The sequence below is a fragment of the Antechinus flavipes genome, chromosome 4 (genome assembly GCF_016432865.1).
Source record: "Antechinus flavipes isolate AdamAnt ecotype Samford, QLD, Australia chromosome 4, AdamAnt_v2, whole genome shotgun sequence".
NCBI classification, from domain to species: Eukaryota; Metazoa; Chordata; class Mammalia; order Dasyuromorphia; family Dasyuridae; genus Antechinus; species Antechinus flavipes.
The window spans coordinates 457,144,331-457,168,501 of record NC_067401.1 but is presented as its reverse complement, the minus strand read 5'-3'; the positions used below and the strand labels follow the sequence as shown (position 1 = coordinate 457,168,501).

General features: G+C 37.7%; 1 protein-coding gene across 8 annotated transcripts in view; it reads left to right on the top strand.

Annotated features, from left to right (window-relative positions):
* The window catches only part of LRRC7 (leucine rich repeat containing 7), a 519,216-nt gene that overhangs the window by 369,698 nt on the left and 125,347 nt on the right, over positions 1-24,171 (top strand). For all 8 annotated transcript variants that reach the window (XM_051999446.1, XM_051999443.1, XM_051999441.1 and 5 more), the window contains exons 10-11: positions 5,452-5,596; positions 15,911-15,983. In XM_051999446.1, coding sequence (XP_051855406.1) covers positions 5,452-5,596; positions 15,911-15,983 — 218 coding nt within the window. The remainder of the gene's footprint in view (positions 1-5,451; positions 5,597-15,910; positions 15,984-24,171) is intronic.

The window sequence follows — 24,171 nt, the reverse complement described above, 5'->3', positions numbered from 1 at the left end:
ATAATGGGAAAATAATTATATTTTTACATATTGAGAGAGAGAGAGAGAGATGGATCCTGGATTTATCTTCATAATCCTGAGTAATTATAGTGCCTTACTAGAGAAGGCTGCCCACAGTAAGTACTCAATAAATGTCATCGGATAGACAATATGTCTAGTGGAAGGATTTTTCCACCCTTGATATCTGCTGGAACCACCAGAATGTAGCTTGTGACTAAATCATCACATATTTGGACAGGAATGTCCCTCAGCTTCCATGTAAGTTCTCAACCTCTATGTAAAATTCTTCCCAGATTTGATTTTGCACTGCAGAAAGAATTTTTGAGATGAGGGGAATACTGAGAAATTAGAACAGTTTATAAAGTCAAAGCAATTCTCCTCCATTTCTAGTTAATCCCACCTCCCCTCATCTCACCATGCAGGGGCTCAAAGAACATTTGAAGCAGAGATGAATGACCTTTCATATTCCTGTGAGCCCTGCCTTCCCAGAAGTACTGACACAGTTCTGTAGCCTGGGAGTCACACCCTGTGTTTGAGTCGCTCTTGAAAGACCATTAGAGCCGGACAGTCCAGATAAGGCAGTAACTGCTCCCGAGATGGAGTCCTGGCCCCCACTTTGTGGAATAATGTAAGGAAGTTTGTCTGGTAACAGAAGGCCAGCTTCCAGGTGTCTCCTCAGAGCCCTTCCTGCTTCTGCACCTTAGGGCCACGTGGTTATCCCTCTCCTCCCAGGATGACTCAATTTTGTAATGCAAAGGAATTCCTCTTCTTCTCCTCACAAGGTTGTATCCAGGCACTTGAGCAGAACTTCTCCTGAAGAAGCAGAGTCCAGGAGTGCAGCACATGTTCAGAAAACCCACCTCCTCTCTCCAGACCTGGCTGGAAGTTCTTTGCACAGCTGCCACCTGTGAGGATGAGCATTTTCCCCAAAAGGAAAACTACTTGAACAGGCAGTCTTCCTGGTCCCAGGGACTCACCTCTGTTTTCTGATTCTATCTCTATTCAGCTTTTTTGGCTCTTTCTCATCTCCCTGCCATATATCTCCGAACCTTTTAGAAGTCCCAGTCCAGGAATATAACTGCCAATCATTCATCCTCAATCATAGTATTCATCTTGTTATGGTATCAATGGGGAGATCCACTCTTTCCATAGGAAGTATGATTTCAAAGGCAGGGAAAAAAAACTCTGTCCTTTATTTTGTCCTGTTTATTAAACCTGTTTACAAACCATCAAAAAAGTCAACATTTATTTTGAGTACGTCCATATTTTGTAAAGCAAACACTTCATCCCTTAGTCTCACTGAAATCTGATCCATATTCTCTGCACTGCCATACTGAAATATATCTCTGGGTTCTTAGATGTGGGCACTGTGTTCCAAGATGCAGGTCACAATCTCCTCCTGGGTGACTTTTGCCCATGCCTTCCATCAGGCCTCCACAAGAAGTCCACCCAGTGTGCTCAGGAAAGGCCTTCTTCCAACTCTTGACACTGCGTGGATACAAGTGGACTTCCCCTCCCTCCTGCTACCTTCTCTCCTCCAATATCCTTGATGTCACAATTTCTACTCAATTCTTAGTTCAAATGTGTGCTGATCATGTACCTCTCCATGAAGACGAGTGACCCTCCACTTTAATTCTTGGGAAACAGGTCCACCATGAAATGTAGTCATATAAAATCACTCAATAAATGCTGATGTTTAAAACATGGGCCTTTGTTTCAAGGAGAATTCAAAAGTAATAGAGATCATTACCCAACTTCAATCATGGGTGCAGCTCATTATCCAGTTGTAGTAACTATCCAGTGCATCGATGGACAAATCTGTCCACCATCACTTGAATAAGAGCCATTCTTTGTTACCATGGATTTCCCAGTGCAGATAAGCCAGGCCTCTTTTAGTGCATGTACATCCCATCTAGGAGGCTCTGAAATGTTTGGGGCTTAATGCATGTGGGACAATATCATTCATCAAGAGAAGCATTTGGAAGCCCTCATCTTTTATAGAGAATTCCTCTTTCATTTTCATTTGGATTCTGCACCAGACATCTTCCAAAACAGTGGCAAATGGTGAGCAGATGACAACCTATTTGGGCCCTTAACATATATTAATAATCAGAGAAGCAGAAAACAGAGCTATTTCATTATAATATTTTTCAAAGAAAATCTTGCATAATTTTAATATATTTATACAGGACACCCTATTGGAAGGGGGCATTGTGTTCCACCAAATCAAATATATTTTAATAGTCACCAAACAAGAAGCATAATGGAATATTATATTATGTAAACCTTTTAGTCGATTACTTAACTCTAGAGATGTAATTCTCCTACAGGATATCATTTCCAAAAACTTGCATTTTCCTTTTCATCAGGTTTCTATTATCAAGGATGATCTGGATATGAGTATATATTATTCTTTTAATGTTTTAAAGGTAAAAAAGTAGGGCTTTAGTTGTGATTAATAATTTTTAAATCTTTTTGGGGAAAGATATAATGATAAGATTCATGATTATTTCTGAACGTTTGTTATCAACTCTTCTTTCAGATATTTTGAATATCAGCCCCTTGATACCTGAAAAATTGAGTCACTTCCACCATGGCCACCGACTGGGTATAGTTAACTTAGTATATCTGCAATTCACATCTTTATTTCTTTTAGCATCATTTCTACTTTCCATGAGGGATGATAAATTCAGATTCCAAATGTGATGACTCCATTCTTGATAGAAAAAATACTTTGTTAAAGAAATCTTGACGATGTTTCCCAGTTTTCATCTATTTGTACTAAATCGTGCTTACATGCTCTCAGGGATGATCTGACTTCATTTAGGCCTCTGCAAAGCTTTCTTTAAATTTTGTCCCTCTACTGTCCCTTGATGTTTTCTGAGAAGATAACTATTCTTACTATTCCAACATCTTCCTCTGTAATATTTTAGACGTGATCTTGTTTTAAATTAGTGTGGCTTGTGGCTGATATAGTTCTTCCCTTGGTAGGCTGATTAAGGCTTTTTCAGTCTGTATGTTTGCCAGTTGCTTTGTATCAACAATTCCTCAAGAATTGATGATAATCCGGTTGATACATCTCCTTTCGATCACTTCCCATTTTATTTTGCATCGACAGAATATTTAAGTATGTGTTGGTTGGAATTGCCTTAAATGGCATCTCATTATTTTTGTTCTTTATCATGAGATTTGTTTTTATCTTGAATAGCCAGTGTTCTTACTGTAAACAGATGATTGATTCATAAATGACTCTTACACTGGTATCCAGATGATCCAACTTCATCAGGTGAGGATGCTCCCTCTCCCAGGGCTGGTTGAGGACCTTCTTTGCACTTCAGTCTTACAAAATTGCTCGAGCTCAAAATTGCTCACTGAATCAACCAGTAGGATCCTTGCAGCTGCTATTAACTTACAAAATCACATAATGACATTATCTCTGCCCCCACTGTATTTGTATTTTTCCTGTTAAATTTCCCCCGATTACATTTTAATCTGGTCCCAGAACCAAGTGTTTGAAGTAGCTGACCAAGAGCATTGAGAGCTAGGGACTTGCCCAGGGTCATGCAGCTCAGGACATGTCAAAGGCTGGGCTTGAAGCAGTTCTTCCTAGCTCTAAGACTTGCATCTCTGGCCATTTTACCTCTAAGAGTGTTTATAAACTACATATTACCCTGTCATTTTAAAATAACCTCTAAGAATCTCTGCCCCATTCCCACCATTTTGTTGCTTTCAATCAGGGTGCAGAAGTAGAAGGGGTGGAGGTGGGGGAATCTCTCTAGATCTAAAGACCAATCTGTATTTTTTTTCCCTAATTTTATGAGTTGCCATGGCTGGAGAATGCATCACTAAATAACAAGTCTATTAGCCATGATCTTCTCTATACTTAACCATTTGGAAAGCATAAATTATCATTAGGACCATAATCACAGTTTTAAAAAAAATTATGCCCCACAACTAGGATCAAATTTATTTACATATTTATTTGGAATTTCATCTCTGAATGTTATTGAATTTTTCTCATTTAGCATCCATTTATTAAATTAAATTCATTTTGTTTTTTAATACTCCTAAAAACCTTAGCTGAAGTTATTTCACGTTTAAAAATCTTAAACACAAAACAGATAGATAATGATCCATTTAATTTGCTTTCCGATATATGTAGCCTCATTCGGAAGGCTGTATTTGTTCTAAAGATTTATCAGATGGTCTAAGTATATACATTGGATTTTTAATTCTATTTCCACAAAATCTAGGGCTCTACTCCTTCCCTCCCCCCCCCCACCAATTCCTTATAGTCACTAGTCTCTAAGTCAATAAATTGCAAAGAAAATGAGGATCTGCCTTGGTAGAGGAGGTTTCCTCATCAGAAGTTCCCTCTACTTAGGAAAACATGGATCCAGCCCCCAAAACTGAGTGTGAGGGTTCCTGTTCCACTTCCATTTTTGAACTCCTTCTGTATACTCAGACATACTCTCTTCCTCCTTTCACTTTTCTTGTTGCCTTCTAATTTCTATCTCACAGGGCTTCCTGCTCTTCCCCCATGTATCTAACACAGGCTTCCCTACCAACATCAAAAAGTATTAATTAAGTATCTACTGTTTGCCAATTGCTGAGTCAACAGCCCTGACTTCAAGGCTGGTTCTGTAGTTCTGCTGTAGCCCCCTTACTCTTTTTTTTTTTTTGAGAAGAGCAGGTGCACTTAGACCAGAACTATTGTATCCTCAATCCCCCATCTGTTGGTACATGTGGCTCTTTTAGGAATTTTCAGGTAAGGGTTTGGAGAAACCAAATTTAGGAACCTAAAAACATGGACACACTTCGGCCAGGAGAAAAGCTAATGCTGACAAAATGTCTGTAAGTTAATAAAGACCGACAATAGCTTTCTGAGGAACAGAAGGGATTATAGCTTCAAAACAGGGGGAATATGGCTCACTGGAATCTCTAAATTAAAGAATAACTTTGTTGTCCTCAATCATACCTTTATCTGCATCATGATAAACGTTAATGGGGACCTTAAATCCCTTTCCTGACCTCTAACCAGTCAGCAGGTACCCCCATAGGGACCCAAAGGAAGAATTGGGTCAAACAATGACTTGTCTGGCCAGAGGAAGTGGAAGACAGTCATCAGGAAAGCCAATTGACTCTAGGGAAAAAGAATATTCATTTACGTTGAAGGAGCAAAGAGAAAAGAGGGAAACAATACTCAAATGGAGTCACCATTTCTACCCTGCTTTATAGAAGAGAGTCTGGTTTCAGTCATCTAAAATATAATTTCTGCCTGAGGAAATGAAATGTATTTTTTAATTGGTAATTTTCCATTTTTCTCAAAAGAGCTATTTGAAGAATGTTTGAGCTTTTAAATAAAACCTTTAATAGCATCATGTTTTTATTCCTTGTAAACTTCTTGGAAAAACTTCTCAACTAACCCTGAGTTTATGCGATGTTATCAAGTCTATAGGGAAATTAAAGATGTTGGTGTACCTGGATATGTCCAAAAACAGAATAGAAACTGTTGACATGGAGATTTCGGGATGTGAAGCACTTGAAGACCTCTTATTGTCGTCCAATATGTTGCAACAATTGCCTGACTCTATAGGTGAGGAAAGAGCATTTTCTTGATGAAATGTTGTATTCAATTTGCTGGTATCTTTTTTATCTTTCCTGGGAGAGTATGGGATGTGCCATTAACAAAGAGCACCAAACTGATTTTGAATTGAGTAGCCGGTATAAAATCTGAGAACTGTTGGAGAGGCTGAGGGGCACTGGCCTGGGAAACCCTGGGCTTAGGAGAGTGGTGCTGTAATGGATGGGCATTGGGTAGGTGACCCTCTGCCCCTCTGGGCCTTGGTTTCCTTAATGGTGCAAAGAAAGAGAATGATTAAGGTGACAACCAAATGTTTTTAAGCCTATAGATTTTTATGTTAATGTTTAAAGCATTTTTTTTAAAAAACTGTTCTTTGATTTCTAATTCCAGAAATTTGACCAATTGTGATAAACCTTTGAAACCAGGATATTTACAATAATGCAATTTGTTTCATTATATTACAAATGTCTTTCTGATATTTAGAATAATCTGTTAAATATGTACTACTTTTCTTAATACAGAAAGTATAGGAGTTATGGTTCTTAGAATACTGTTGTATGCAAGATTTTTTAACATAACACCCTAAAATATATATTTTAAATTATGATTTGTTTTGCTAAATATTAATTCTATTCTATATAATAAGCACTATCTTCAGTTGAACAATTACAATGAAAATTGAACATAATGTGCCACAATCATCAAATCAAGCTGGAAACCCTTTTTTTTATTATTATTTTGATTATTACTCATAATGACATGCAATCTTATGGATAAACCAAAAGTCATTTAGTTTAGGCTTTGGAACATAAATGCATTTGATGTTGGAAACTGCCCCCTATATAAAATAAACTTAGACACACTGTGAAGCTTCCTCCCTTTCTCCTTTCCCATCCTTTATTATTCTCAAGTAGTAAACCTTTTTGGTATACTCTCCATTGGGGATGTTTCAGCTCCATTACCAGCCAGTCTATCTTAGAGTAAAGAGCAAAGATGAGACTCAAAAGCAGGCTGACACAGGTAGGTGAGAGCAGGTGGCTCAAGTAAAGATGAGTTATGCCCCACCAGGTCCTAGAAGGTACCAAGTACTTGGTAGGGTCTGGAGGTAATAGTACAAAGCACAAAGAATCCAGGTTTGTTCAAGGCTCCAGCCAGAGGGGGTCTTTTAACCAGAAGTGGAGTTGTTCTAATAACATCTTGTAATAGGATTCTTTTTGTCCCATAGTTATTTCATTAAATCTAAACTTAATTGTTAGAACAACAAAAAAAGGTTTGAGCTTAGCATCAAGAGGGGATGAATGAAAGAAGAGGATGATTGTTCTAGATGTACAATGAGAAGGGACAAGAAAAATGATCTTTAGAATAATAATATTCTGATACCATTTATCTAGAACTTTAAAAAATGGATTCTCACTGCCTTTATGCCAGAATTAACCCTCACAGAGACTCATTCCCATCACCATAAAGGCTTTTGGCATCTACATTCAAGGCAAAGGTCATTGGTTGGTTGGTTGATTGGTTCTTGGGTTTCCTGGAGATTCCACTGCAGGATCTGAATTCTTGAAAGTCAATCAGAGAGGGCCAGAATCTCCTTACTATCACAAAACCCATTCTGTGGGGACCTCTCTCTCCACTATTAGGGACAAAAACTTGTCCCCTAACAGAGCCTTGAAATTTCCTTTTCCATTCATATTACACAGCCTGTGAATATTAGGAAAGTGAATAAGAAATAATAGAAATTTTATTAAGGGGAAGAGATAAAAAAAATCTATAAAGAAAATTTGTGGTCCAGATCTGTGATTTCACTGGTGCAGATCAACAGGTACCTTAACTCTAGTTTCATGTATAATCATTGACAGGTGCCCAGAGCAGACTAATCAATGTGCCCAGAGTCACACAACTAGTACCCACAAGAGGCAGGTCTTTCCAGCTCCAAATCCAGCACTCGGTCAGCTCCATCAGGCTGACTCTTAAAGATGTCAGTAAAAGTTCATCACAAAATAAACTAATCATCAACTTGTACCTAATAGTCAACAAAATGTATGAGTGGTCTCTGGGATCAAATACAAATACCTTTGTTTGGCTTTTAACCCTCCACTATCCGACTAATCTTTTTCCTGCTCATTTACACATTATTCCCTATTCACCTTTGGTCCTCTAACCATATGGGACCTTCCTTGCTTTTCCCCACATGTGGCACCCCATTTTCTAGCTTGAGATCATTTGTATTAGTTCCCAGCTCACCTCTGCATCTTGGAGCCTTCAATTAGCACCTGCCAAGAGGATCCCTGCCCGATCACTCTAATGTTATTCCATCCCTTCCTTCACAGTGTATTGATTTTTGTGTGTTTTTATCTATGGACTGCCTCACTATCCTGTTTGTAACCTTGATGCCCATCACCCAGTGGAACACAGAGTAACTCTTGATGGATTGATCCATTAAAGCACATTCTGGGAGTCCAGAACTCTGAGAGCTGGGAAGCAAGCTCAGAACAAGCTGCTCGTGAACAACAATCTCCTATCCAGCACCAGTGACAAGAGGTCTTCCAGCCCAGCAGGCAAAGTACAGCAGGGGGGACCTCCACAGGCAGATGGAACTGATCATTAGGAAGTTCTTAGTTTGGGCTTTGGGTTTTACTTACTTGTTGCCTCAGGTCTCCCTATGATGTCTGTTTTTTTTTTCTCAGAATTATGTCCTTTGGAGTAAAGCTAAGCAAAACATGACAGCTCTTCAAATGTTGGAGTACAAGCTGATCTTCTCTAAGTCTTCTCTGCTCTAGGAGAAATACCAATCAACCAACAAACATTATTAAGCACTCGTTTTATGTAAAGCACTGTGTTAGAGATACAAAAAATGTCCAACATGGGTCCCTGCTGTTGTCAAGAACCTTTTGGTCTGAAGGGAGAGACACACCCAAAGTCTTTCTAATGATCCTTAAAATACAATGATTTCTTATGTTCTAACCATCCTGGTCATTGTATTCTGAACACTCTTCAGTTTGTCAGTTCTCTTCCTAAAATACCAATCAACCAACAAACATTATTAAGCACTCGTTTTATGTAAAGCACTGTGTTAGAGATACAAAAAATGTCCAATATGGGTCCCTGCTGTTGTCAAGAACCTCTTGGTCTGAAGGGAGAGACACACCCAAAGTCTTTCAAATGATCCTTAAAATACAATGATTTCTTATGTTCTAACCATCCTGGTCATTGTATTCTGAACACTCTTCAGTTTGTCAGTTCTCTTCCTAAAATACCACACCTAGAACTGCATACAATATTCCAGAGATGATCTGACCAAAATGCAATGAGGTTATGACTTCTCTTTGTTCTGATTATTATATTCTTAAATGCAATCTAAGATGGCATTACTTTGTTTGCTACTTTGGACTTCCCATCACTGTTGACTTATAGTGAGCTTTTATTCCATCAAGATCCCCAGATCATTTGGAGTAGAATTTTTTCTAGCTATAGTTTACCTATCCTGTAATATTGAAATTGATTTTTAAAGCAAAGTATACAACTTTTTGCTCATCTCTATTGCATTTCATTTTATTCTATTTGAATAATCCTTCTAGCCTGCTAGTATCTTTTTGGATACTTCTTCATCCAATGTTAATTATTCCTAATGAGTTAGTTTTAGTTAGCTTTTAACGAATTAGGTTTGCATCATCTACAAATTTGACTATCATGCCTTCTATGACATCATTCACATTACTGAAAAAATTAAGAACACATAGGTAAGCACAGATCCCAGAAGAACTTCACTAGCCATCCCCATTCTTACATCGTGTCCAGCAATGACTGTTATTTGTTCATTCATCCAGCTCCAAATCTCTAGACCTATACTACTACATCATATACCAAAATGGCATGAGAGATCTTTTCAGATGATTTTTCCTGAAATTTAAATATGCTCTAGACTGCAAGGGTCCTCAAACTTTTTAAAAAGGGAGCCAGTTCACTGTCCCTCAGACTGTTGGAAGGCCGGACTATAATAAAAACAAAAACTTTGTTTTGTGGGCCTTTAAATAAAGAAACTTCATAGCCCTGGGTGAGGGGGATAATCATCCTCAGCTGCTACATCTGGCCCACGGGCTGTAGTTTGAGGACCCCTGCTCTAGAGAATGTTCCTAACCTAACATTATAGTAATAGGCTTGTCCCAAAATGAGGTTCATCTGACATGACCTATTCTTGATAAAGTGATACTGATTTTTAGTCATTGCTGCTTCTCTTTCTAAATAAACACAAAGCAGATCTTAAATATGATGTTCTAAAATCCTATCAGGAAACAAAAGCAAATTCTTGGCTTATACATTATAGATTCCATCCTCTTTAAATAATCAGAATTGGTATTTTTCCAAAATCAGAATTAAATAATCAGAATATGGTATTTTTCCACTACCATAGATTTTAAATATTGCTAATCATTGATAAACAATCACATCTGACAGTTCTTTCAGTACCTAAAGATATCATTAAGACAGGCCTGGTTTAAACCTATTCAGGAAAATTAAATGCACTTATCGTATATATTTTATATACTATATATATTTATATTTTATATAGTATATATATATATATTAGTATAGTATATATTTTCATCGTCACCTTCCTAGGACAAATATAAAACAGAAGCAAAATCAAACTTTTTCATTCTTTTATCATCCTCCCTTCTCCCTTCATTTATCCAACTTAGCTTGAAAATCCTTTTTTGGTTTGTTTGTTTGTTTTTGCTTTAATTAGCATTGATTTTGGATTCAAGGAAGAATCAGTCAATAAACATTCATTAAGCACCTATTATGTGCCAAGCATGGTGCTAAGCATGGAGAATACAAATATGAAAAAATAACTGCTTCTGTGCCATTGGGTAGCTCAAAATAGAATATGGAAAAACAACACAAAAAGGGGAAAACAGGAAAAGGGAAAAAGTTATCAAGGCATGGAGGCATGATGAAGACCAGTCTGAGGCTGCTGGGAAACGAAGGGATGGTTAGCCAGGGAGAAGTCTTAAATGAGAGCCCCTGCTTTGCCCACGAGCCCTCCAGCCAAGGGTCAAAGAGCACAGACACCTAATGAGGTGTCAGGAGCCAAAGTGATGGAGTCTCTCAAGGTTAGGCGGTTTCCTTGAGCCATGATGAAGTCCAAGCAAGCGGGACATGAACCATGTGCTTTGTCCATAATGCAGATTCTTAAAGAACCTAAATCTGAGTGGTTGAAATGAAATGAAAATGGTTTCATAACAAAATTTCAAGACCCCTGTCATCAATTGTGTGGTTCAATAGAAGTAATTCTGGATTGGAGTCCAGAGATCTGTGTTCAAATTTGACACTTTTCTGTTGTATCACCGCAAATCGGCACTTTGCTCCCTGGGCCCACATGTCCTCACTTATACAATGAGAATATGAAAATAAGAGTTTATGACATAATGGCTCAGCATTTTGCTCACTGCATTAAATGTAGAATCTAATGGAATCTTCATGGAAGCGATTGGAGGAAGACACTAGCATCATTGCAAGGGGAAAGGATGGAACTGGGAAGTCCAAGTCCCTGACCTCTCAAAGGAAGGCTTTAGGAGGTATTGAGGTATTGAATACCCCACCCTGCAGCCATCCAATCAAGGCAGAGAGGAGGCTAAGGGGTTTGGGACTGTCGGGAGGATCCAAACTTGAGGGTGCAGAGACCACCCACCATTGATAATGCAGATGCATTCTTACCATGTTTCGCCACAACATAGGAGTGAGGTAATCTTTATGTTAAATGATGACGCCATTAGCATCCAATAATCAATCAGGATTTCTGATTGCGGGCTGGCTGAGCACTAGGAGCACTCACACCAGGAGCCAAGGCTGCCCTCGATGGGACCAGAGTTCAAACCACTTGCTGGATTTCTGCCTCCATGCCAAGCCTGCCATCTCTCTCCCTTCTCTCTCAGGAGCAGGTTTCATCTGCCTGACTTGAGGCTCTTCTCTGCTTTTCACCTGACATTTTTCAGACTGCACCAGTATTGATTTCCCAACACGTCACTGTGTTTTACTTTATGCTTCTGACAATTCACCCATCTCTTTCTTCTAGCATACAGTCTTAAAACACAAGTGGCCAATCTGATGCTGTTTCCCTCAATTGCTGGTGTGTGTGTGTGTGTGTGTGTGTGTGTGTGACACACACACACATATACATCCATATATATGTGTATGTATGTATATATGTACATAAATATGTGTGTATGTGTATTTCTGTGTGTGTACACATATGATGCATTTATACATACATGTTTCTATTTCCCCTGAAGCTAAAAGAGTTCCTGACACATAGGTGTATCTAACCGTGACCTCTAGCCCATCTCCCTCTCAGGATTCTCCCACGCTACCACCCTACTCTGGCTTCATTCTCCTTCCAGGTCAATCTTGACACCCTCTAATTAAATGGTTTCACATCATTGTTGTTCTTGTTGTTTAATCATTTCAGTTGTGTCCAATTCTCTGTGACTCCACTTGAGCTTTTCTTGGTAGATGCTGGTTTGGTTGGTCATTTCCTTCTCCAGCTCATTTTACAGATGAAGAAACTGAGGCAAATAAGGTGAAGTGACTTGATCAGAATCACTCAGCTAGTCAGTGTTTGAAGCCAGATTTGGAATTATTTCTATTATTGAATCCTTTGACCTTGTTGGTCATGCTTTACCGAATCCCAGCCCTGCCCTGCCACCATCATGTAGCTTCTCTGCTCTTTCTCCTCCACTGCTGAATGGTGCTAGAAGGAATCACAACCATGGTGATTGTGTTTGCTCCCTAGATGTTGTCTTATCTCCCTTTGGCCCTGATTGCTACAAGGTAATCCTTTGCCTCTCGCCTGTTTGACTCTTCACTGTGTTCTTCATCAAAGCTTTCCAAACCTCTTCTCCCTCCAAGGCTCCTACACTTTCCCTACCACTCCCACCCTTACATCTTCCCTCTCTTTGTACTTGAATTAGAAAATAGGGCCACTCCTCCCCCATCTCAAAGCTCCTTGATCTCAATCTGCATTTTCTCCTCTTTTTCTCCAGTCTCTGATAAAGCAATGGCTCTGTTTGCCAAGGCTAGCCCTAGGTCCCTACTCACCTGATCCCCTCTTGTCTGCTTTATTAAATTGTTTGTCTGTATTTCTGTCTCCCCCTTCTCTTCTCTCTGGGTGTTGTCTCTCTCATTTTCAGTCTCTTCTGTCTCCTTGCTCCTTTCCTGCTGCTTACAGAAATGCTTGTGCTCCTCCAATCTTGACCCTATCATTTCCTCAAGCACTTAAGACTATATTTCTCTTCCCTTTCAAAACCAATTCTAAGAGAGAAAAAAACTGTCATCTAGATGTATTTCCTCTACCTTTTTTCCTCTCACTTCTACCGCCCCCGCCCCTGGCAGAATGAATTCTAACTTCATCTTTCAACTGAAACAGCAGCTTCCAAAGTCATCATTGATCACTCAATTTCCAAATCAGATGGCCTTATCTAAAGCCTGATCCATGGGCAAACAGGATCAGCCACATATCCCCCCTGTCATCCTGTCTGCTGCTGGAATTGTACCAAGAATTCTTACATCCTAATAATTTCATTTAACTAAAAAATGGCTACTTTTTACAATAGTCCATAGAATATTAAATATTAAAAAATCAATTATAGTCACTAGTGCTAGGACTACTTGTTTCTTTGAGTCTCATTCACAAAGATGAGAAGAATGAAGGAGCAATACTGTTGAGATACTTATCTTTATGAGTCAGTATGTTACAAACTCATCATCAGCTGGAAATCAATATTAGTTTTTTCCCCCTCCCAGTAGTAATGATGGATAATTCCATTTATCCCTAACCTTCCCCTGGTTATTCTCCTTCTTCCACTAACCTTGCCTTTGAGTAGTGGCAGTTTTTTGTGAGGCAGGTGATTAGTTATATGGTCTCTTATAGACATGGGAATAGTGAAATTAAATTACCCATTCATTTTGTCTAATGAAAATCATACTCTAATAAACAGTCGATCAATTGTGGGATTCTCTTTTTTCATTTTCCCAATGAAATGAAAGAGGGTAGAAGGCCCTTTTTATCCTGAACTAACATTTGAATTGCAATAACTGCTTATGATTTAAACAGGATAGCTTACAGATTCAGGCCTATTTAGTTTCAGAATCAAAAATAAATAAATAAACTACAAAAAGAGGAAATTTTTTTGAAAGCCAACTTTTCCCCTTGAACTTCATCTGTTGAAACCATAAAAATGCCTATCAGCTATCTCACAGTAAAGGTAAGGATGCTACATCTGCCATGTCGCTGACCAGTTATAGTCATAGACAAAGCATATTCATTAATCATCAGAATGATTAGGGGTATAAGAACCGACCTGCTAACATATGATCACCAAAGGACAGTCAGTTGTGATTTCCATGTTGTCCAGATATTAAAATTTGAAGCCATTAAAGATTCAAGGCAAGGCCTGCTGTCACCTGCATCTATTAGACACACAGATGACAGACTGTGAGCTGACAAACTAATCATCCTCAAACCTATCATCACTACAAATCAGTCAAACAATTAATCAATAGAAATCACCTGCTATGAGTCCGACAGTGTGTAGGTGCTGAAGGGACAGAGACAGAAGTCTAAAGTCCTTGTTTGCAAAGACCTGACTTTTTTTTTTTTTGGAGGAAAAACAAAAGTTATACATATAAGAGAAGGAGGGGAATAAACATTTATTAAGCACATATTATGTGCCAAGCACTATACTAAACACTTCACAAAATCTAATTTATATCAATATAAAATATATTAAAGGAATTGGGAAGAGGCAAGACTAATAGTTGGAGCAACCTCATTGTCTTGTGTAAAAAGTGACTCTTAATATGATTATTAAGGGAGCTAATTGTTCAAGATTCAGAAACATGGATGTATTCCAGGCATGAAATGAGGTTCTTCACCTTTTTTATGTCATTCATACCTTTGGCTGTCAGTCTGAGGAATCCTCTGTATTCTTTCTCAGTGTGATGTTTTCAAATGCATAAAATAAAATCCATAAGACTAAAAAGCAAACAAATCATACTGAAATACAGTTATCACAACATATAAATATATATGTATACATACACATAGAGAGAGACAGACAGACAGAGAACAAAGGAGAAAAAGGTAAGAGATAAAATAGAGCTGTATTTGAAAAGATTTGCAATCAATTGAATTGGGAGATGGGGGTGAGCAATGATGTTTCAAAAATGATTCCAAGATTGTGAATTTAGATGACTGAAAATTTAATGAGATTCTCCCAATAAAGGAAAGTTGGAAGAGAATGGAGTTCTAGCTAAAAAAAATGAATGATTTGAACATATTGAACTTGAAATGTCCATAACTCATCTCTGTGGAAATAAATAGCAATATCTTAGTAGTCATTCAGCATTGATTGAAGAAATATTTGAATCCTTATAATAACAAGGATTGTACTCAGTCCTTGAGCTCCAGAAGATTACAGTCTAGTATAGGAGAGGCTTAAACTCAAGTATGCTTTTCTTTTTTGTCACAGAAGGGAACACCAACTCAAATCTTTATAGCACTCTAGTTCCATATGTTTACCCAGGACTTCCATTAAATTAAATGGATTCTTTAAATCTAGAAAGTCCTCCACATGTGTTAAGCCCTCCCTCAGGAGGGTCTTTGCCTCTCAGAATATTGGGCTTTCTTCAGGACTCATCTTGGGTACCACCTCAGATGAGAAACTTTCCTTGGATCCATTTAGTTCTTAGTTCTCTCTCCCTCCTCAAATTATACTGTACTTTTTAATTTGTGGAAATATCTTATATCTGGTAGATTGGATGCTTAGTGAGAGCAGTTTTTCATTTTGTTTTGGAATTCTCAGCACTTAGCATGGTGCCTTATATATAATAGGCACTTAATATTTGCTTAATTTAAATTAATGTTGTTGTCGTTCAACCATTTCAATTATGTCTGACTCTTTATGACCCCATTTAGGGTTTTCTTGGTAAAGATGCTGAAGTGGTTTGCCATTTCCTTCTCCAGCTCATTTTACAGATGAGGAAACTGAGGCACACAGGGCTAAATCACTTGCCTAAGTACTTGCAGCACTGTGGATAAACAGCTAGTAAATGTTTGAGGCCAGATTTCACAAAAATGAAACTCCCCGTTTTCAGATCCCAGCACTCTGTCTACTGTGCCATCTAAAATTCTGTGTGTTCATTTAAGCAGCAAATATTAATGATTTATGATATGTGTTTATAACAAGTGATTCATTTTGTTTTTAGAACAGTTTAATGTTACAAATCTGCTTTTATATATTAACAATCATGCTTCTCTCTTTCTAGGACTGTTGAAAAAACTAACCACTCTAAAAGTAGATGACAATCAACTTACTGTGTTACCCAATGCAATTGGAAAGTAAGTACCAATGCATCAAAAGAATCCATATTCCTAAAGCTAAAAATGAACACATTTTAACAAAATCATTTGTTGAAATTTTCAGCAAAAGACATTATAACTTTAAATTATTTAAATTAAATTCTATATCAAGATATTCTTTTACTGTCTTAATTCAATGATTTGATGATATCCTACTTTTTAAAAGCAACATGAACGCTTGATAAATAATTTATTATTTTTCTTACCAGTCTTTTAAAGAGTCCATCAGTCTTGTTCTTAAAATTGGGCTCCTTGAAATTCAAGGAGAATTTCAAAATTAAATGCTAACTTATGCTGGCATGTAGCTTTGTAGCCTACATATGAGTAAAAAAAAAAAGTGTTTTTCATAGCAATTTAATCTAACTAATAAGAGTTAAGAATAAATTAATTTATTTCAACTAAAACTTTAAATGTTTTGATAATGAAGATGGATCAGTAGAATTATATGAAAGGAATAGAGGTTTACTTGAAAACCACACCTGAGAGTAGATTAAAAACAAGATCCCATTCTCATATCTTATTCCAGGAGAATATAAGTAATGGCAAGAAGGCAGAAATTCTCAGCTATTGCTCTGCCTTGGAAAATACTCAGCCCAAATATGGCTAATGGAGAATTGATACTTAAAATAAGTAAGGTGATAGTAAGAGAGGATCTAGATGTACCTTGTGGATGTCGAGGATTTGGGCCAGATGAACTCCATCCACAGGAACTGAAGATACAGGTGGGCAGGGATGGATGCTGAGTAGTCGTCAGGGACACATGATGCTACAATGCTATATTCAGTTAGAAACCTAGGTTATGGGGATCCCTGAAAGCATAAACTGACTTAGAAATACACATGTTAACATTATCTATGTTCTGTTGTATTTGTATTTATTTTGTGAAATGTTTCCCAATGACATTTCAATCTGATTTTCAACATGTTTGTTGTCTCTGATTCAATGGAGAATGGAAAATGAAAAGGTATCAGAAACTGAGAAGGGAAAACATCTTGCTTTTCAGAAAAGAATACAGATTCAACAGGTCAACTTCAATTTCAGGCAAAAATCCTAGGCTACATTATTAAATTAGAAAATGTGATAATTTTACTATTGATTCTGTTGAATTGTCACACTTCAGCTTTTAGAAAGGTAGGAAAAACCTTTATTTTTTACTTCCACTGTGTTGTCTGCCAAAGATTGCATTTATCCCTACAATTACTTAAGTCATCGTTAGTGATTCTTGAGGTTCCCCACTGTAGGGATAGCATGCCATAGTCTGTTTTCACTTGAGAAAAACTCAAAGCAAAACAATTTCATGAATCTGTGGTCTTTTTTCTATTTTTATTCTTGTAAAAATTCTTAGACACTATTGTAATTCTTTTCACTAACTCTTAAAGGAAAAAAATCCCTTTCCATACATCAGTTCAGTCATTGAAGTTATTTTGATAAAGCAAAGGTCTGACTATATCACACCCAACTCAATAAACTCCAATGGCTCCCTGTCACCGCCAGGAGCAAATATAAAATTCTGTTTGGCATTCAGAGCCCTTCTTAGCCTAGTGCACCTCCTATCTTTCCAATCTTTTTATACCTTACTCTCTACCATGTACTCTTTTATCCAGTGACACACACATGGCCGTGTTATCTGTTGGCTCTGGGTACTCCCTTTGGCTGTCCCAATGCTCTGCCTCTTTGACTCCACCTCCTGACTTCCCTGACTTCTGTTACAAAATCCTATCTTTTAAGCCTTTCTTAACCCTTCTCAATTGTGTTGCCTTCCGCCTATGAATTATTTCCTATTTATCCTGTATATCGCTTACTTTATTTGCATATTGTCTCCTCTGTTAGATCATAAGTTCCTTGAGGACTGGCACTATTTTTTGTCTATTTTTGTATCCCTAGTGTTAAGCACAGAGTCTGACATAATAGGCACTTTTAAAAAATGTATATTGATTGAATTGATAAAGTGTTTGATTTTTTCCTACTTATAGTTCCATTTGAAATAGAAACTAATTACCTTAGTTTCCCAAAAACAAGTTAAGAAAATTGGTGCCTTAAAAATAGAAAAAGTCAAATGATTTTCACAATAAGAGCTAAAATAGTGAATAAGAGTACTTTCCTATATCTGTGATTGTGAATTTCCTAAAAATTGGTCAAACCTATACCCATAATATATATATATATATATATATACACACACACACACATACATATATACTATGGAAATGACAATTATTTCTATTTTAAAGTATACCCAAAAGTAGAAACTGAAAATGATGAGATAAAGGTGGAATTATCTTTGTATATTAGAGATTACAGAAAGCCACAAAAATTCTTTGCTTGGTCCTATACTTTATGAAATTTGGCAACTGTGAAGAATGGATTGGAGAGGGGAGAGATGAGGCAAGAAGCCCAATCAAAAGGCTATTATCATGATTCAGTTTGTTTGTGACATGTTTAAGATGTCTGTGGAACATTTAATTTGAGAGATTAAAAAGAGAAATGGAGACACAGGATTGTGGATAATAAGTAGGTAGTCTTTCCAGCCTTTTCTGAAATCAGTCTGCTCATCATTTCTTATAGAACAATAATATCCCATTATCCATTCATATATCACAACTTATTCAGTCATTACCCGACTGATGACCATCCACTCAATTGGAATTATAGGTGGTGGAGATGAAGGAGATGATGGTGGCAGAAAGCACCTGAACGAGAACAGATTTGGATGGAGGAAAAAGGGCGTCTCTCAGTAAAGAGTCTCAATTCTTTCAGGAAAATATGAGACATGAATAGGGACTAAGGGGGTAAAGGGAGTCTTGAGAGTTTTGAGGAGGGAGTAAAAGGTTTAGAAGAGCTACTGGGGTGAGTGGGATAGTGAGTGTTAATTAGTGAGATGTAGGACTGCCTAACAGCATTTAGGGTTAGGATTTGTAGTGTGAATTTGTAGGTGACCCAGTCAGTTACCAATCTTGTTCATCATAGTTCCACATCTCTCAAATAAGCTCCTTTCTCTCCACTCTTGGAAGCTCAGGTCTAGTTCAGAGCCATATCATGGCTTCTAATAGCTGTTTCCCCCAACCCTTCCCCAATTCATTTTCTTTAAAGCAGTCAAATATTTTCCTAAAACACAGATCTGCCCATATCATCCCAGTACTCACATATTTACAAAAGCTTCGTTTTGCTTTTAGGATAAAAATACAAAATCTTCAGCCCTCCATCATCTGGGGCCCATCTGCTTTTGTAGTCTGTTAACTAATAGTTTAGCTCGAAGGCTGGAGGTAAAATTGAATTCCCATTTCCAGTGAGAAAAGTGTTTTTAAAATGATGGATGCTGTTATGTATTAAATGCATTATTAAAAACATTGCTTTTCAGAACTAAGTCTACCAAAACTCTACAAAATTTCTGTTTTTTACTCAGATTGTTTCAATTTCTGAGAAGTGACCTTGGTGGATATTTTTTAGATTGCTGATGATTTACTCCATTCCTCAGAACTGGAAGGGATCCCCTAAGTTTTATATTAAATAACTTGTTCCATTGGTTATTGCTTGTCACTGAATCTTAATTAGTTCCCAAGAGACATGTAGCTGCTCTGGAAATCGAAAGTGTGCTACATCATGATAGTCAACCCATACATTTGCAGTATGTTTTTGAATGATTAATGGTGATGGTTGAATTGATAGCACCAGCAGCTCTTGAGGCAAAGTATTTTTGGTAGGAGAAATATATAATCTGTTGTGTAAACATAATGAGAGGAGCTAAGCAAAAGATCTTCCCTCTCTTGTATCAAGCTCAGTATTCATTGGACCCATGTTATGTCAAGATATCCTCCTGAAAAATGAAGAATTCATTTGGTTATGTAGATGTTTGAACTACTTGGAGGCAAAAAGATACGTTACTTTGAAATGTTAAATTCATGTGGTTAACTCTGTGACAGAGTTCTAAATGCTCAGATGAACAATAATTTCATTGTCTGTACTGTGTAGACACTGTGTAGACAGTGTAGACACTGTGTAGACTTTGTGACAGTTTTTTTTGTTTGTTTGTTTTTAGTTTTCAGTGAGTTGTTCCGGCATAAGCATGTTGCCCCAATTGTGCATAAAACATGTTTTCTTTCTTCTCTTCCTTCCCTCCTTCCTTCTTTTTGCAAGGCAGACAGGATTAAGTGACTTGTCCAGAGTCACACAGCTAGTAAGTGTCATGTATCTGAGAGTAGTTTTGAACTCTGGTCCTCCTGACTCCACATCTGATGTGCTACCCACTGTGCCACCTAGCTGCCCCAATATTTTTCTTTTTTATGTTAAATCCACTATATGTATATGTATTTTTACAATTATCTTCCTGCATAAGAAAAATCAGATCAAAGAGGAAAAAATGAGAAAGAAAACAAAATGCAGGCAAACGACAACAAAAAGGTGAAAACGCTATCTTGTGATCCACACTCATTTCCCACAGCCCTCTCTCTGAATGTAGATGACTCTCTTCATCACAAGATCATTGGAACTGGTCTCAATCATCTCATTGCCCAATATTTTTTTCTTTAAAAAAATATCTCCCAATGTCTGAGCAAACAAGCTTCACAACTGGAGTTGAATATTTCTTAAGGTTAGTCATGTTCGATGCAGCTTTATAGAAAAATGGAAAACACAAAATGTCTAAATTTTTGAATTAGTATGACAAAAATCCTGATTTAAATTTTACCTATATTAATGGTTTCTGAAACTTGCTATCACTGAAATCCCCAAATCACAGATTGTTCGAGTCAGAAGGTGGCCCAGAAGTCACCAGGTCCAACCTGAACTATATAATCTTCTCTGTGGCAAACTCAGAAGCATTCAATGTGCCTGTTTTATAAGAAGGCTTCAATTGTGGTGGAACCCCCAGCTTCCCAAAGCAACTCCTTCCTGCCAGGAACAACTCAAGGATAGGAAATTATTCCTTAATGAAGCCCAAATCTGCCTTCTTGCCACTTTCACCCATTATTTCAAATAACTCAAGACAGCTACTCTGTCTCCTTAAAATCTTGTCTTCTCTGGGTTATGTCTCTCCATTCGTCAGCTGAAGCTTACAGGACCATGACTTCCTGATCTCATCATTCTAGTCAACCTCTAGCCCTATCAAAGGAAGGAAGGAAAGGAAGCAGGGAGGGAAGGATGGAGGGGAGGAGGGAAAGAGGGAGGGAAGGATAGAGGGAAAGAGGGAAGGCAGAAGGGAAAGATGGAGAGGAGGAGGAAAGGATGGAGGAGAGGAGATAAGAAGGAAGGATCCAGAATCATGTTTGGATAATTGGCATCCCCCCCACTGTATTAGCTTTCTTGTTTTCATTCCTCCTCTGTTTACTCATTCTTCCCAAGTGTCCTTCAGTACAGTGACCCAACAGGGAAAACATTGTTCTTGACTCCAGTCTGGCCCCTTTCCTGTGCATCCTCCACACAACTGCCAAAATGACGTTACTAAAGCACCTTGTTATTCCCAAGCTCAAAAATGGTTGCTGTCTTCCTCTTGCTTCTAGGATAAAAGGCCAACTTTTCTGACTTTTAAAGCCCCCAGAATGTATCTCCCATTCATGGTACACATTCCTCTCCTTCCTTCTATGGAAGAATCACACTGCTCTACTGTCTGTTTTTCATACAGAATCATCCTAGCTTCCAGCTCAGTGCCTTTACCCAGGCCATCCAGCCCTATTTTGGACAGCTTTCTTCCTCCTCGATTCTTTCTCATAGAATCCTGGGTTTTCTCAAAGCTCAAATCCAGAGCCACTTCCTGTAGTAAACCTGTCTTCATTTCCCCCAGAAGGCACTTTGCATATATTTCATATTTTTCTGTGTAATTGTTGTTTCCAGGAGCAGACTGTGAGATCCTTGAGGGCAGGGACATTTTAGGGGGGGTTGTCTCCAACCTGGCTGCTCCAATTGTCAGTGCCTTCCCACTGGAAGCCATGATTGGTTATTTGGAATAAGAGAGAGGGAAGATAATTCCAAGATTGCAAACTTGGATGACATGAAGGATGGTGGTATCCTTAACTAAACTGGGAAAGTTAAGGAGGGAAGGAGTTTGAAAGGAAAGGTAATGGTTTTTACTAATGATTTTTATTTTTCCATTTGAAAAGCCTGTGGAAAATTCCATTTGAAATATGCAATAGACAACTGGAGATATGAGACTGCAGCTTAGAAAAGACAATACAGAATTGTGAGTAATCCACATCAAGATCATCATTAAGCCCATGGGAGTTGATGAGGTCATCAAGTGAGAAAATAGAAAATAAAAAAAGAACCAGGAGGGAGCCTGACAGTCTGTACTCCCAGTGTTTAGTTTTTTTGTCTGTGTCTTCTTAAAACCAATAATGCCTCCTAAATTCTGGCAAGTAACTTTTCCCAACAAGGAATGCCCAAACAGGGAGTCATCAAGTTGGGAACTTTGACAAGAATTATTTTAAGCATATTTTTAAAAATTACATACTATCAATTAATTATGTAACTTTTATTAAGTACTTACTATGTGCCAAGTAATGAGCTAAGCATTTGAGATATAAAGAAATACAAGAAAGCCCCTGTTTTCAAGGAGTTCTTGGTCTAAAGCCCACCAGACTACATTTTCTAGTTTTCAGGAAGTCTTTGCCTTCCTGTTGTGTAAAATTCAAGCCCCTTAACTTTGCATTCGAGGCCCTCCACCACAATACAATTAAGCTAAGATTCCTTAGGCACCTACTATTGTAATATTCTTCTCTAAAATGCAATGTTCTCTGGGAGCAGGTTTTTTGGGGGGCTTCTGGGAGCAGCCTTCGTTTCAGTTCAGTAACCACCCCAAGTGCAGCCAGGTATTAAAGTCCAAATCCTTTATTGTCTCCTTCAAAGTCTTATCTCCTTCACTTGGGACTCAGCTAGTTTTCTGGAGGCCTTCCGGATCTTGGTTTCAGTGTTCTCCACAGGACAGCCTGCCACCACTTCTCTGTCTTCCTTTTCTGCCCGACTGCCTTCTCTGGCTTCTATATCTCCTGGACTGAATCCTGGTTGAGTCTCCTAACTTATATATGCTCTCTTAAAGGTGTGAATCTTGTGCAATTATAGTAAGTACTAAGTACATGTACTGAGCTAAAGAACTGTTAAATATCATTGTCTCTATCAATTCCACTGGCTTAGCACCTTGTTTCAAGTTCTGGCCTATAACATACTCTGGGCAAGGTTCCCTCTCAGACTGTAGGGATAGAAAGATAATAATAAAATAGACCCTACTCTCGATGACTTTATATTCTAATTAGAATAAGAAAATACTAATCACTGGTTTTCTAAGAGAAGATTTCACAGAGAAGGTGATGTCTCAAAGAAAGAAAAAGGATTCTTCAATGCAGAGATGAAGAGGGAAATGGATTCTAGACTTGGAAAATGTCTTGTATAAATGCCATGGCTGTGAAATGTCCACTGTAGTGAACAGTCAGGAAGTAGTCTAGTTTCACCAGAACATGGTACACATCAAAGAGAGCCCCACGGCAAATGGTTGGAAAGGGAACCAGACATTGGAAGTCCCTAAGTGCTGGTCATTTTGAACTTGTTCTGACCTTTCTACTCTGACCAATTTGAAATATTTCTGCATCCTCTCTGTTCCATCCTTCCTGCCCACTGGCTTTTCTTCCTTTTTCCTTTCTCTCTACTGGTCTCTGCTCGTATCATTTCCCTTCTATTGTCCCTTTTGTCATCATCATAGCACAGAGATTGTCTTTCACTTTTCATATAAAACAAACCTATTTTTCAACATTGAACTTAATTTCTCCTTTTAGTGAAGTCTTTCCAACTCTCTGCAATCCATAATTCTCTTGCCTTCTAATGACCTCTTGCAGCATTCTTTTGATTATTCATACTATTAGCAAGACTTTTTAAACTCACATGAAAACATGTATATTTATCATATATGTGTACAATGGTTAGATTATATATATACATATATTATAAAAACATGTAGGAAAATAAAATGAGAGAGAATGAGGAATAGAGAGTGACCTAGCTTAGGATACTAAACATTACTGAAAAATTGTAGTTTCATCTAGATATTCTAGTTGTCTAGTTTTTAAATTCTCTATCATTTGCTAATTTAAATTTAAATTTCTCTATCATTTGCTAGTATCTCCAAGTACAACCAATATTTAGAGTAAAGTTCAGCATTAGGAATAGCTAGGGATAGACCCATGTT